Source organism: Ranitomeya imitator, chromosome 3 (assembly GCF_032444005.1).
Source record: "Ranitomeya imitator isolate aRanImi1 chromosome 3, aRanImi1.pri, whole genome shotgun sequence".
NCBI classification, from domain to species: domain Eukaryota; kingdom Metazoa; phylum Chordata; class Amphibia; order Anura; family Dendrobatidae; genus Ranitomeya; species Ranitomeya imitator.
Genome location: NC_091284.1, coordinates 167,604,430 through 167,621,022, shown reverse-complemented (window position 1 = coordinate 167,621,022; position 16,593 = coordinate 167,604,430). Strand labels below are relative to the sequence as shown.

General features: G+C 43.2%; 1 protein-coding gene across 1 annotated transcript in view; it reads right to left on the bottom strand.

The window, feature by feature from the left end:
- WWC3 (WWC family member 3) overlaps positions 1–16,593 on the bottom strand; it is a 189,068-nt gene that overhangs the window by 58,489 nt on the left and 113,986 nt on the right. The window contains exon 8 of the mRNA XM_069761595.1: positions 16,515–16,588. Within this exon, the coding sequence (XP_069617696.1) occupies positions 16,515–16,588 (74 nt within the window). The remainder of the gene's footprint in view (positions 1–16,514; positions 16,589–16,593) is intronic.

The window sequence follows — 16,593 nt, the reverse complement described above, 5'->3', positions numbered from 1 at the left end:
ATGAGGTAAAAAGGGTATAACATTGCTTTAGAAACAGCGCTACATGATTATTCATATAAATAGGGTTGAGCTGCACTACTTGACTAAGCCTGTGGTCAAGAGTAGCGCTATTTTTAAAAATAAAAATTCTATTAACAAACATTCCTCTGAATTAAAGGGTAAATTCATTAAGATGTAAAACTTTATAAATTATTAGCGATGCAATTTGCCTTTAATTAAAGTATTATTACATATCACAATACATCTACTCTCGTCTTTGGCTCTTTATTACGAGACAAGCAGCCAAAAGTCAAGCAAAGTATGCTGATCCTTCTCACTTTCCGCAGGAGAAATGACATTACATATGGCCAGGAAAAAAAACCTCTCCCAAAAGAAAAGAAATCTAACACAGTTTATTTCCTACTAGCATCTGGAAAGAATTTACATCACGTGGCCTTGAAGGCAAATATTTTTCTTAAAACGATGTTTTTAAAAAAAATGTAGGGAAAAGGACTAAAAAGAAAGCACAAGAAGTTTAGCAGAATTTGTGGTTTTGGAAAGGGGAATTCAGCATTTCACACACGGTGAGAAAAAAACGTAGTAATGTTTCCAAGTCGGGGCAGAATGACCAGAGAAATGCTGATTTCTCAATGCAAATCACAAGTACTGACATGACCCAGAGCGTGAAATATGGACACAGAGGCCACATGATATCCTTCACGGTGTGCAGCATATGGCTATGGGTCAGCCGCTAAAAAGCAGAGGATATGCATTAGGTATTATCAGGGCTAGGACCAGGGGAGGGCAAGGATAGGTGAACCCCTAGGTCGCAACTTGCAACAAAGACTGGGTAGCACATGCACTGATCTAATGCACAGCACGAACAAAAAACAGAATAAAACTGTGATTCGCAATGAATGATCCTAAATATATTGATATATATATATGTGTGTGTGTGTTTAGTGTCTATATTTCAGAATTTATGGCTCGGTTTGAGATGTGCATTTATTCAGGGGTAGTTATTTTGGGGTCTAATCTCATGTATCTATTCTGGTGGGGTTTTTTTTATCTTGGAGTCCATATTATTCTGGGGTCTGTACCTATTCTTATGTCTGTATTTATTTTGGGGGCTGATCTGCCATTTGCATTTTTTCAAGGGTCTTTATTTTGTATGTCCAGTATGCATTTATTTGAGGGCGTTTGATTCTCTATTATGAAATGCAATCTTTGAATATTCTGGGGTCTGTATTTATTTTGGAGGTTGTATTTATTTTCAGGTACAGTATATTTAAACTGGAGTTTAGTCTGGAGTCTTTATTAATATGAGTGTGATAAAATGATATGCGCATATTTGTAATTGGAAAACCATAGGATAGCAGTAGAGATGATAGCATTCAAAAGATTCAAATTTGCCATGTTTCACAAATTTTTCCCAAAAATCTGACGCACAACAAATTGATTTGGCATGACTTGTAATATCACAAAGCCTTTAATTGGACTTGAAAATACATGTGTAATACTCTGGGGTCTCCTAGGGCTATATCCAACCCCTTTCACAGTCTTTACCACAAAAACAGCCTTAGCAATGTAAGTGACCTCACCATAGACATGGATGGTAGCTGGTTAGTAATCAACAGCCCGTTTAATAACACAGTGCTCAGACAGACTTTTCATGTGTTTTTTAATTTAAGAAAATGTCCAAAAATTATCCCGCAATCATTTGTGATTAGGCAGACCTTTCTGTACAGAACATGACCTCAAGTTAACGGGGTGGCTCTCAGATGTAACATCGTGAGAGTGACAAGTGATGAGCCATACAATATATTCCACACCGCACTCCTCTTCCTCAACACTAATATACTTGCGAGAGGCAAATTAAGCCTGTGAGCTGCATTTTGTAGTATTACTGCCTGGTTAGCTGGTACAAATGGTGGTGGTGATGCTTCTGATGTTGCTAGCAGCCCCAACTTTTTTTATTTTCTATCACATTACCCAATCCATTACTATTTTTTCTTTTACCATACACTTTGTACAATGCTATAATTAATTTTTAACAATCTTTTCAACCCCAATTTTTCAATTACCAAAAAAAGAAGAAATACTAGGTAGGTATGTACACATGCAAAAAGCAAAATGTGACAGCAAGTTGTACAGGCATGGACAATTAAATGTTAACATTCAACCCCTTCACAAAAATGACAACATAAGAAATCTTAGGTAGGTACACGCCCAAAACGCCAACACCTGCAGCAGAGCACCGCATCAATGTGACATGTATGGATGTAAAATTTGACTAGTAAAACTGATGTGCAAAAAAACTAATTTTTTGCAACTTGCACATTTTGTGATGTAGACAAACGGAATTAAATGTCTGATTTTTGAGGAATATGCCTGTCTCTCCTCACCCTTTGTGTGAAGCCAAAGGAACTACAGTAATGTCCTATATGTAGGCCTCCCTGACAAAACATTACAACTCTTCAGTTTTATACAAAGCTCCACAGCTAGGTTAAGAACCATTCAACATCGACATTCTTCAATACTATCAATTCTCCACACACTAATGCCTGTAAAAATGGTGAATAACTTTTAAAATTTGCCTTATGATCTTTAAAGTTATTAACAACTTAGGCCCAAGTTACTTAAAGGATCTACTGAAGCCCTACATTTTCCATACTCTGTATCCGGCTGACAATATTTGGAGGCAGAGCCTTTTGTTTTTCAGACTCTCTGGAACTCATTACCTGGATCAATCCGAGAGATCTCATCCCTGGAGACATGGAAATCACGACTCAAAACACACATGTTCAGTTTGGTCTTTAACGATCAACAACACACCTGCCACCATCGGACATTATACCAAATTAATTTACTGCCCAGACTGTGGGGAGTCCGACTTTGAGTCCATTTTGATTAAGGTGCAATACAAATGTTTGGTGGTACAGTTGTTATTCAGACTTATTTCACATGCCACAAATGTTATAGCTTTTGCTTCTAGTGGATTTTGCCACATTTGATGGCTTTGTGTTTGGAATCATTAGCCAGTTGGAAAGTGAATCCTCACCTCAGGCAGAAGGGTTTTTTTTATTGACTTTTCTGTATTTCCCTTTTGTTTAGATTTCTGTAGAACAAGCAAGACCAGTTCCTTCAGCTGCCATCAGCAGTTTGCATGGGGTATACTCAGGTCAGTGCACTGCTGCTCTCCTCTAGACATGGCAATGGTCATTTGACCTTAGGAGTCCGCTCTGGGTTTTGTCAGACTGGAGAATCTAGTTTGCCATGGTATGAAAGTCTTTTTCATGTCATCATATCCCAAGTGGGCTGTCAAGGGTCTTTCACTAAGCAGGTGCACTCTCGTATAGAGAGACCTGACTGAGGAAGTGCTGCATAGATGCTACAGAGATCTGTCAGAATGACCATCAGGTTCTTAAAGGGAACCTGAAGCCTGATTCATGCTGCACTGCCTGTATGATCTCACCTGGATATGTTTGACTCTGAAACACTGCAGCGTTTCAGAGGAAACATACTTTAAGAGCCGACAGGGATTGAGCCGCATACAAGATTAGTTAGACAGGTGGGTCCCCGGTGGCTTCTCCCCACCTGCTGTCAGTGAGTGACAGGTCTCTGCCCATACACACACACCTAGGCATAGATCTGTTAATCCAGGGCAGCAGGCAGGGAGAAGCAACCAGTGACTTGCCTGACCAGCTAGTCTCCAGCATGGCCCGATCCCCAGCGGCTTTTAAAGTATGCTTTCCTCCGAAACGCTGCCTCATTTCAGAGTCACACATACCTGACTGAGACTGGGCAGCATGTATCAGCTGTCCCTTTAAACACCTGTCTGATCAATGATCTTCCCTATTAGCTCAGTTTGAGTCAACCAGGTCCAGAAATAGAAGCTGTAGAAACATCTCGATCAATGGAAACAGAATGCATCTAAGCTCAACATTAAGTGTAAAATCAATGGGCTTTAATACTTGAAGTTCTCTGGTTATATACGATTGCTGATTTGGGCCACGTTCACACATGCAGCATTTAGTCAGTATTTTACCTCAGTATATTTGTAAGCCAAAACCAGGAGTGGGACAATCAGAGGAAAAGTATAATAGGAACACGTCACCACTTCTGTATTTATCACCCACTCCTGGATTTGGCTTACAAATACTGAGGTGAAATACTGAACATGTGAACTTGGTCTTATCCTTAGGATGGATCATCATTATCAGATCGATGGGGGTCCAATATCCTGCATCCCAACTGATGACAGCTGATCAACATTGAATGGTCAGCAATAAGACATGATTTGAGGACCCCTTAGGCTGCCGTCACACTAGCAGTATTTGGTCAGTATTTTACATCAGTATTTGTAAGCCAAAACCAGGAGTGGAACAATTAGAGGAAAAGTATAATAGAAACATATGCACCTCTTCTGGATTTATCACCCACTCCTGGTTTTGGCTTACAAATACTGATGTAAAATACTGACCAAATACTGCTAGTGTGACGGCAGCCTTAAAGGGGTTGTCTACTAAACAATCTCACCTTAATCATGTTATTCTTGTGTCCCATGACTGCTAACACCTAATCAGCAGCTGCAATTTTGAATATTTCGTTTAATGGGTTATTGATGAGTAGCTGCCTCTGATTGGATACAAAGGTCAGGAGACACAAAAGTTCTGTTACCAGCTCAATCCCTTTAAAGTAAATATATTTATACTTTTTATTTCTAATTTATTTACACTAGTGTCAAATTGGAAAAAGAAAAGAGGATTGAATTTCTGCTAAGTCTGCAATGTTTCTATGGCAAAGGCTGAATTAAAAGATACCATGGGAAATGTAGATCAAATGTGAACATGCGGCCTTCAAAGACATCATGGATGTTTAGAGGTGAAGTAATAAAAATGTGACCATAACCCTTCATGCCAGTGTAGTAAGATCAAGTAATTCACATTAAATACCACATAAATCTGCTATGAAGATTCGTGAGTCATTTGTTATTGGGTTTCACTGCTGAGGAACTTCAAACCGTAAAACTGTATTAACGTCATTTCCTCACTCTACTAGAAATGTAATCTGTTGAAAAATGAGTACCTGTGTCTGTGTTCCCTAACCGCGCTCATGAAATTGACACTACTTTGAGCAATAGCCTCAGCGGTGATATGACTCCCACAACACGAGCCAGATCTGGGGTTCGATTTCATTCTCTACACTTTCTCTTATTCATATCTCTCTCACGCTGGCCCCTATGTCCCAGACACTAATAACCATTGCCCTCATCATTTCCTGCTTTAACCCTTTCTAACCCTGTACAACAGTTTCACATGAATGTAATACATTTTAGCATCTGTGTTATGTACGCGACACACTCACTTCTACAGTAACACTATTTTCATACAAAAAAACGCAGCAGGTCCAGGTATTGCTGCATTTTGTTATCTCCTTTATCCACATCTCGGAGGTATAAGTCAAGAGAATGTTCTTGCGTTTGGCAAGAGAGCATCCCTTTAGCCTAGGTTTGGCTAGAAGGCATCGGCATAGCTTTCTGCAGCTTTTTTTTTTTTTCACTACAGGAAAATGCAGCCTACTCCACTTTTCTTGTTTTTTTTTTTTTTTTTTAACAATGGTGGCAATATATCCCACTATATGCTTATACAATGGGAGACATTGCAGTCATAAGTCAAAGGTAAATGTACCTTCAATGTCGGCGCAAAACAAGGGACCTGATTTATCAAGACCAGCATTGTTCACACCGGTTTTGAAGAGAAAGGGTTCTGAAGTCAGATGTTCCTGATCCACTAAGGGGCCTCTGGGTGCCTCGCCACACATCTTACTCCAATCAGGTACTGGTGTAATATTTCTGGTGTAAAGAAAGTCACATGTTTGTCATGAATTAGACAAGCTGTTTCATTACTCCCCAGTCTTGCCCAAGTTTTGAGATTGGCGAAACTGGCAAGAACATGCCAACAGTCGCTAAATGTTGGACAAAATGTTGTGACTTTTCAAAGTGATTTCTGACAGAATTGTGGTGTAGTCACTTTGATGAATCAGGGCAAAGATGCCAACAGAGCCTACATTGTACAACAAATTTCAAAAAACTAACCGTCACATCAAAACATAGACTAAGTGTGAACAGGTGCTGAACCTAGAGTCACCAACTCGTATACAGTCAAATAAATAAGGCAGCACACTGCGGCGCTAAAACATGCAAACATGAAAATTGAACTGCATTACTGCACTAGAAATATGAAAAAATGAGAGCGTTTAGCGCATAAATTGGCCAATTCATGTGTACTTGGTAGCCACATTAGGGCGTCTCTCGTATACCAGGTCCTAAACTTTCCTTTCCTCGCTGAGAATAAACGTCTTCATCTGAATGGGTACCTGTGAAACCTCTTCTTAGACTAAATTTCTCTCTCTCTGTGGACAGGTAATGGACCTGCTGCGATTAAAACACCTGTGGCTAAGAGTATACACTGAGTCTATGTTTGGATGTGACGGTCAGTTTTTTGAAATTTGTATTCATTAGCCTTCTGACTGAGCACTCCGCCTCTTAACCACAGGTGTTTTAATCGCAGCAGGTCCATTACCCCTCCACAGAGAGAGAGAAATTTAGTCTAAGAAGAGGTTTCACAGGTATCCATTCAGATGAAGATGTTTATTCTCAGCGAGGAAAGGAAAGTTTAGGACCTGGGATACGAGAGATGCCCTAATGTTGCTAACAGGTACACATGAATTGGCCAATTTATGCGCTAAACGCTCTCATTTTTTCATATTTCTAGTGCAGTAATGAGTCGAGGTAAAAAGTGCAATCTTTATCTGCTCCAGTCACGATGACTGAGAGCCTGCCGTCAGCTTTAACGGAAGCGGACATACCTGCTGTTTTTGACTCATCTCCACCTGCACCTCTCTCATGGTCCAGAAGTTTGTCTGGTTCACCATACTCCGGCCCTCTCTCAGCACTGCAGCCAGTCCACGGTTACACAGTTATGGTCACGTAAAAAGATGGTTTCCTCCTACGCATGACAAAGCTAAGAGGTTGACCTCCACCATCTCTACTCTGTTGGCCACGGAAATGCTGCCTTTCCGCCTGGTAGATACAGATGGTTTCCAAAAGCTGATGGCAGTGGCAGTCCTCCAAAACCAATTGCCCAGTCGCCATTACTTATCTAAGAAAGCTGTGCTTGTGCTACACTAGCATATCACAGACAACATCACCCATTCCTTGACTAAATCTCTGTCTGCCAGGGTGCATTTCACCACAGACACTTGGACGAATAAGCAAGGCCAAAGGTTAAGGGTGTTACATCTCGCTGACTGGGCACTGGGTGACTCTGGTGGCTGTGGGGGCAAGCGCTGCTCCACAAGTCTTGGAATCCCCAAGGCTTGCAGGACAAACCTCTACATTTAACACTTCCTCCACTGCTTTTGACTCCTCCTCTAGGGCCTCCACCTGCGCCCTCAACCTCTGCCTTAATGAGACATATGTTCCAACAGTGCAGAGTGAATCCCCAACACTTCCATACTGTGCAGCCAGGGCTCAACGCAATCAGGCAGTATTAAAATTGATATGCCTTGGAGATCATAGCCATAAAGCTGAAGAGTTGTGGAAAGCTCTCCAGGCTGAGTTTGATCAATGGCTGTCTCCGCTGAACCTGCATCCAGCAAAGGCCATGTCCGATAACGGTGCGAACATAGTGACAGGCGTACAGCAAGGCAAGCTTACACACATGCCTTGCATGGCTCAAGTCCTCAACCTGGTGATACAGCTTTTCTCCGCCCCTATCCTGGCCTGAGCTGCTCCAAAAAGCACATAAGCTATGTGCTCATTTCCGCCATTCGCACCCCTCAGGTCATCGACTTGCATCGATACAGAGGTCTTTGTCCATGCCAGTTTAAAGGTTGATATGCAATGTGCCGACACAATGGAATTCCACTCTGCACATGTTGCAGAACCTGTGGCAGCAGCAACGATCCTTGACGCAGTATGTCATGTCGCATAGCGTGGGCCAACGCAGTACGGACGTGCACATATCACGTTTACAAAGTGGGCACAGATTAAGAACCTCTGTACCCCCCTGCAGTTTCGAAATGGCTACTAAGATGTTGACACTGACAACGCCGTCATCACCATCTCTATTCCAGTCATCTATATGCTGGAGCAGACTTTGAATAGCCTGTGGGAGGAGTTGGTGGTCCCAGAAGAGGTGGAAGCAGAAGAGGATGTGGAAGGGATAACATAATCTCTAAGTTCCAGACTGGCGTCACACAGGCGAGGGCCAAGGGAGGGTGGATTACTGCGATCGAGGGGGGCTGGTGATAACAGACAAACTGTTATTGAAGGTGCAAGATCGAGGAACAAATGGAGGAAGAAGAGGTGATGGGCGAGCAACTGTCAGATGAAGAGGATAATCCTCCCCTCCATGTTTGTAGTGGGCAGCAAGGGATGAAGGAAACAAGCCTCATTGTTAACCAGCCACCAACACAGCATGGGCTTGGACCTCATGGTAGAGCCCGACATATGAGTGCCTTCTTGCTGCACTATATGCATCATGATCCCTGGACAGTTATGATTAGGACTACTGCTGATTACTGGGTTGCCACTCTGTTAGATCCACATTATAAAACCAAATTTTGCCAGATGCTTCCCGCCCTGGAAAGGGAATGCTGGAGTATTGATACACACTTTTACACTACCCTAAGAGAGTTTTTCCCCAAGACAGCAGTGAAGCATATAGTTTGCATCGCAGCTCTAGACATCCAACCTCCGGAGAGTCAATTCATCAACACCAAAACATTAGCAGCAGCAGAAGTGGTGTAAGTGGAAGAAGCAATTTCTGTGAGTCCTTTGACACTTTTTTTTAGACCCGCTCTTGCACCAGCACAAAAGATTCCAAGTCTTACACGTGTTGAAAGAATGGAGAGGATGGTGCAGGAGTATCTAGAACTGAATTTCAATACCATCAGGGAGGGTTTGGATCCTCTCACATTTTGGTCTTCCAAAATGGATGAGTGGCCTGAGCTCGCCTCACACGCATTGGAGGTTTTATCATGCCCAGCAGCCAGAGTGCTCTCAGAATGTGTCTTCAGTGCTGCTAGTGGTATCCTGACGGATAAGAGCTGTTGGCTGTCCCCTGAAAGTGTAAACCGCCTAACTTTCATTAAGATGAACAAGTCATAGATCTCCAATGACTTTTGCACCCCAATCGCAGACTGTACAGACTAGGTGATATTGTATTTTTTAGTGTGATGCATTAAGTCATGGTTGGTATACATCTGCTGGGTTAGCTTTAGTGGAAGACGAGTCGGTCCCAATTATACTATTTCTATTCTCGTGACCGTTATTTCACCTCATTTTTGTAAAATGTGAAAACTCCAGGCTGGATGTTCATCTGCTGGATTGGGCATAGTGGAAGACCTGTCAGTCCATAGTATACTATTTTTACTGTGTTGAAACTGATGCCATTTCTGTAGTGTAAGGCCCTCATTTGTTTAAATGTGACCACTCCTGGTTGGGTGTCCATCTGCTGGATTGGGCGTAGTGGAAGACCAGTCGGCCCCTGTAGTACTATTTCTACTGGGATGAAATTGATGCCACTTTGGTAGTGTCTGCCAATAATTTTTGGAAAAGTGAACACTCCTGATTGGGTGTCCATCTGCTGTATTGGGTGTAGTGGAAGACCTGTCAATCCCTATTATACTATTTCTACTGTGGTGAAACTGATGCCACTTCTGTGGTGTACTGCCCTCATTTATTTAAATGTGACCACTCCTGGTTAGGTGTCCATCTACTGGATTGAGCGTAGTGGAAGACCTGTCGGTCCTTGGTGTATTATTTCTACTGTGGTGAAATTGATGCCACTTTGGTATTGTCTGCCAATAATTTTTGGAAATGTGAACACTCCTGGTTGGATGTCCATCTGCTGGATTGGGCATAGTGGAAGACATGTTGGTCCCTATTATACTATTTCTACTGCTGTGAAATTGATGCCACTTTGGTGGTGTCTGCCAATAATTTTTGGAAATGTGAACACTCCTGGTTTGGTCTCTTTCATGCATGTTGCCTATAGCAGTAGGCCTCCAAGACCATCAGGTCTCCACTTCCTTGGACTCAACTACCCGTGTTCCTATCCTTACATATTTCTGACAAAACTGATATTTGTGACATCTAAGTATAGCTATGCATGAAAGCAGGTAGATGAGTTGCATGTGGTAGCAGGGCTCCCAGCAAAGGAGGCCTACACCAATCCCTCACCCACATCATCTTACTGTGATGTTCAAATGAAAGCTGTAAATGCTGGCCCAGATCCCCGATACCTCATACCTGGCTGACTGCTGCAGTGCCATGCTACAGTTTGTACTGTGGGTGATTTGAGGCCACTTTCCTGGTGTATGTCCCTCATTTGATGTGTTTTTGCAGTATTTGGGGACATTATAAGGTGTTGTGCATGCATTTGTTTTTGCCTTTCATTGAGATGAATGGCGATCGGTTATGTTCGGTGAATATTCGACAAATTATTCAGCTAATATTGCAAATTCGGCGATCATAATCAGAACCGAACACTGAAATATTCGCTCATCTCTAGTAATGATCTGGAAAATCACAATGGCAGATCAGTTTAAGAATTTGGTGAACAAGGTAAAAAATAATTAAAAAAAACAGTTGTGGTACTGCACTTTTTTGGGAATTCCACCGCACTTGGAATTTTTTCCACGTTTTATAGTACACGATATAGTAAAACGAATCATGCCGTTCAAAAGTACAACTTGTCTCGCAAAAGACAAGCCTTCACATGGCCATTTTGATGGAAAAATGAAAAAAGTTATGGCTCTGGGAAGCATGGGACAAAAAAACAGAAATGCAAAAACGAAAATGGGCTGCGGTGTGAAGTGGTTAAACACCACTCCAGCTTTTGCTTTCTTTTCAGCGCTGGAGTTGCACTTCAAATTTAAGTCCCCTACCCCCAGTCATATTCTCACCCCCCAACATCTTCATTGTTTTTCGGTGCTGCGCCGGTCCTGCTGCGCCCTCTTGTGAGTGTAGCTTCTGACTGGCCGGAAGTCATAGACTTGTATTGAAAAGTGACCTCCATTCCAGCTCCATGAAACACTGGAGCAGCCGACAAGTCACCTTTCACTGGAGACTGACAGGACCGACACTTTAAAACGATGAAGGCAGCTCCAGGTGAGTATGAGACAGGGGGCAGAGGAATTACATTTAAATCACCACTCCAGCGATACAATAGAAAGAAACACTGGAGTGGTGCTTTAAGGTGTGGCCTACTTCAGCGGCCGAGTCTACAGCACATTTCTCCATCAATGCACTCCGGAGTTGTCAAACAACAACCTTCAAATTTGATAATTTCATTGAGTTGGATAAAATATATTTCAATTTGCAAACAGCTGAATATACACAGCTTTGTAATAAACTGAGAGATGTTTCTATTAAAAGTTATCTTAACATAAAACTAGTGACACGCTGCTTATGAAGCATCTGTATAAATGATCAGCAGCTGACCTTTACTACTACCATGCGCGGCTCCCACTGAGCTCTGCAATCATGCAGGAAAGCTAGCCTTTCCCTAGCAATTTCCTCTGCCACACCCTGACCTTGAAACCTTTATAAATCAGGAATTCCTGCAAGAAACAAAAATCTGCTACAATAAATGTAATAGAAAATGACATACTGGTGCATAGCTCATTAAGATACAGCCCAAAAGGGCAAAAACCTGATAAGTGTCACTTCCAACCATAAGAGAAACTAGTCAAACGGAAGTAATGGGTAATGTCAGAAGCAAATTCTACGAGAGAGGTCTGCTCCTGAAAAAAATCACTATAAAAGTCATTTCTATTTGTATTTCTATTTGTACTGCTGTACATATGGTCAGTCTTTTCAGCAGTTTTTCCACTTTGGGTTTTGAAAAATGACTAGTCGGGAAAAAATTAATAAAGGTCATGTCTTGAGATGGGCGAACACGAACAGTAAAGTTCAGCATCTGTAGCGAACACGTACTGTTGGGGCACGGAAACTGAACACCGGACTTCACCAGGAAGTCAGTGTTACTGTTAGGGTTTGGCCCTCTAACACTGGGTATTTGTTGCGCCTTCATGTGCTGTAAAATCATCACCACCGGTCAAACAACCGTGGTCCTCACACTGTCACATGACAGCGTGAGCCATCAGCTGTGATCAGAGGTATAAAGTTTACCTCCTGCCATTCGTGTTAGCTAATGGGACTACTGCTCCCATCTGCTGACACCTGCTGCTGCTGATAACAGTGAGAGCAGGAGCGGCTGATGGGAGTACTCATCAGCTGGCTCCTGCGATGTAAATAATTTAGAAAGAAAACAAAACGTTGCCTCTCATGGTGCAGAGGTGAGTTCACCGCAATTCAAATTCACTGCAGTGAAAGTCTCCCTGTGATAAATAAATTATTATTATTATTGATCATGGCTTCCCATTTAGGCCGAGGTTACATGCACCGTCACAAGTCCCATAACCTGTCCATAAAGCATGACAATGATGTACTCAGGTTCAATCCCAATACAACACGCCAATAATTATAAAAATAAGAATCAGGTTGATTATACTAATCCCACTCTGATCAGAGATACAATTTTCTTGGAGAAGTGGAAGATGGGGGAAAAAATGTCTCTATATTCTCCTGTCCATGAAAAACGTACTGCTCTTTGCTGTCTTCTGAGTGCAGTCCAATGTTTTCCACCAATTCATTGACTTGAATGGCTGAGTCCAATCTGATAATCTAATCCAACTCGTACATGCTGCAATTTTTTTCCTAGGACCGACTTGGTCTGAGGATTATATCAGATATATTCCCCATAGGATAAGATTGGTCCAAAAGTGATCCAATGTTTTGTTGGTTCACACTCAGTCTGGAGCCCTTAGAGTCACTAATATTACGCATTAAAACAGCGAGTGCTCGGATAATGAGATAATTTATATAAAGCATTTTCAATTGTTCCCCTTAGCACAATTTTTAGACAGCGCATTCTCTCTCCTACGCAATACCGTAATAAGTACAATGTTGCCAGAAGCTCAACATGTAGAATACACATATATATGGGATCAGGCATGAGATGTGCAGAACACTAGAAACCATTGTGCAAAAACTGCATAATTAATTAAGACTGTGGATGAATAGTTTACCCAAAATAAAATATCCTTCCTTAAAACTGATGACACAGTCAACTCCTTCCACGCCATATGCTGCTACAAATCTTCATTAAAAAAGGCCTTGTAGTGTAAGATGTGTTAGTCCTTCTAAGGGTGCACTCACATCTGTGTATCAAATCAGTGAGAGCAATGTAAGAAAAAATTTAATGGATGTGCCTTTTCTGGGGTGGCGGAGGGCGGATGTTATTAACCTTCAGCACAGGTGTGTGATTAGCTGCAGAAGATGGGGGTAACTACTGGAGAAAGATATCACTCCATAAGGCCGGTTTCACACGTCAGTGGCTCCGGTACGTGAGGTGACAGTTTCCTCACGTACCGGAGACACTGACTCACGTAGACACATTGAAATCAATGTGTCACTGCACATGTCAGCATGTTTTCACGGACCGTGTGTCCGTGTGCAAAACACGCAGACATGTCAGTGTTCGTGGGAGCGCACAGATTACACGGACCCATTAAAGTCAATGGGCCCGTGTAAAACACGTACCGCACACGGATAGCGTCCGTGTGCAGTCCGTGTGCCGTGCAGGAGACAGCGCTACTGTAAGCGCTGTCCCCCCCACGTGGTGCTGAAGCGGCCATTCATATCTTCTCTCCAGCAGCGTTCGCTGGAAAGAAGATATAAAAATCCTTTTTTTTTTTGTCCTCGTGTTTAAAATAAAGATCCCTGTCGCCACCCCCCTCCCACCTCCTGTGCGCCCCCCCGCTGTTACTAAAATACTCACCCAGCTCCCTCGCTGCATCCTGTCCTCGCGCGCACCTTCGGCTGTATGAGCGGTCACGTGGGGCCGCTGATTACAGTCATGAATATGCGGCTCCACCTCCCATAGGGGTGGAGCCGCATATTCATTACTGTAATAAGCGGCACCACGTGACTGCTCATACAGGAGAAGGTGCGGCGAGGACAGGACGCTGCGAGGGAGCCGGGTGAGTATTTTAGTAACAGCGGGGGGGGCGCACAGTGGGTGGGAGGGGGGTGGCGACAGGGATCTTTATTTTAAACACGAGGACAAAAAAAAAAGGATTTTTCATATCTTCTTTCCAGCGAACGCTGCTGGAGAGAAGATATGAATGGCGGCTTCAGCACCAGATGCAGGGGACAGCGCTTATCTCTAGCGCTGTCTCCTGCACGCTCCGTGTGGTACCCAGTTGGCACACGGGGGCACACGTGTGCCGCACGTGTGCCACACGGATGCCCTACGTGAGCTCATGGAGACACGGATAATTCCGGTACCGATTTTTCCGGTACCGGAATTATCTGGACGTGTGAGACTGGCCTAACAGAGATGCAAAAATCAAGAAGGTGCTTCAGCTAAACGTCAAGACCTTCTACAGCCAGATTCAGGATGACTGTCTGTCACACCTGACACACCCATGACACCATGTCAGACAGATGCTAGGTTAGGAAGAAACTCACATTTGCATAGGACTTGCATGTCAGACAGATGCTAGGTTAGGAAGAAACTCACATTTGCATAGGACTTGCATGTCAGACAGATGCTAGGTTAGGAAGAAACTCACATTTGCATAGGACTTGCATGTCATACAGATGCTAGGTGAGAAAAATAACGCATTACACTTGCCTGACAATGTTCAGCTTTTCGGGATGAGAATTTCTGCTACTTTATATACTCAGATGTGAGCGTACCCTTAATGTGTGGCTACTTTTATGATTAGATACTATAATCTAGGCCCGTTATGTTATCATATTTTCTTCCAGTGGTAAGCAAACTCGATCCCTATATTGTTGAGTGTGTTTCATTTAAATCCTTCAGGATAAGTGCTGGTACAGACGAGCCGAGTGTGATCTAACAAAACTTCGGGTCACACTCGGACCAATGTTATGCTGTGGAGCTGTGGACATGTCTGATTTTATTCCTCGGACAGAGCTGGTCTGGGGAAAACAGCTTGCCCGAGTTTCATCCAATATTCGGATCGCACTCGGTCATGGAAGTCAATGAGTCCATGGAAACGATCAGACTGCATTCGGATGACATCTGAGTGCAGTTTGATTTTCATGGACTGAAACAATAGAGAAGATGGAGACATTTTATTCTCCATCTTCTCATTGAGAGAATCGGATCACACAATGATCATGCTCTGATTAGACTTCGATCAGAGTGTGATTTGCATAATCGACCCGATTCTCTCGGATGTGAGAATATACGGTCGTGTGACCCTAGTCTAATTCCTACTAGTAATGAGCGAATATACTCGTTACTCGAGATTTCCCGAGCACGCTCTGGTGTCCTCCGAGTATTTTTTAGTGCTCGGAGATTTAGCTTTCATCACTGCAGCTGAATGATTTACATCTGTTAGCCAGCATAAGTACATGTGGGGGTTGCCTGGTTGCTAGGGAATCTCCACATGTAATCAAGCTGACTAAAGGTACCTTCACACTCAGCGACGCTGCAGCGATACCGACAACGATGTCGATCGCTGCAGCGTCGCTGTTTGGTCGCTGGAGAGCTGTCACACAGACAGTTCTCCAGCGACCAACGATCCCGAGGTCCCCGGTAACCAGGGTAAACATCGGGTTACTAAGCGCAGGGCCGCGCTTAGTAACCCGATGTTTACCCTGGTTACCAGCGTAAACGTTAAAAAAACAAACACTACATACTTACCTTCAGCTGTCTGTCCTCCGGCGCTCTGCTTTCCTCTGCACTGTCAGCGCCGGTCAGCTGGAAAGCAGAGCGGTGACGTCACCGCTGTGCTTTCCGGCAGGCCGGCGCTGACACAGGATGCAGGAGTGCAGAGAAGCTGAGCGCCGGGGACAGACAGCTGAAGGTAAGTATGTAGTGCTTGTTTTTTTAACGTTTACGCTGGTAACCAGGGTAAACATCGGGTTACTAAGTGCGGCCCTGCGCTTAGTAACCCGATGTTTACCCTGGTTACCAGTGAAGACATCGCTGGATCGGCGTCACACACGCCGATCCAGCGATGTCAGCGGGAGATCCAGCGACGAAATAAAGTTCTGGATTTTCCTCAGCGACCAACAATCTCCCAGCAGGGGCCTGATCGTTGGTCGCTGTCACACAACGATTTCCTTAACGATATCGTTGCTACGTCCCAAAAAGCAACGATATCGTTAACGATATCGTTATGTGTGACGGTTCCTTTAGAGATGTAAATCATTCAGCTGAAGTGAGGAAAACTAAATCTCCGAGCAATAAAAAATACTCGCAGGACACCCGAGCGTGCTCAGGAAATCTCGAGTAACAAGTATATTTGCTCATCACTAATTCCTATGAAATAACAGGAGACATCAGGGCAAATTTTTTTTCATATTAAATATTTAATTTGCTACATTTTTATATGGTGCTGGAAAGATCATTTTAATTTCTCACCTTTTCTTTGCTTCCTCGTACTGCCAATTAAGTCTTACTCTGTCCACCAATTTTGCTTTATCATCAAAGCCATACTATA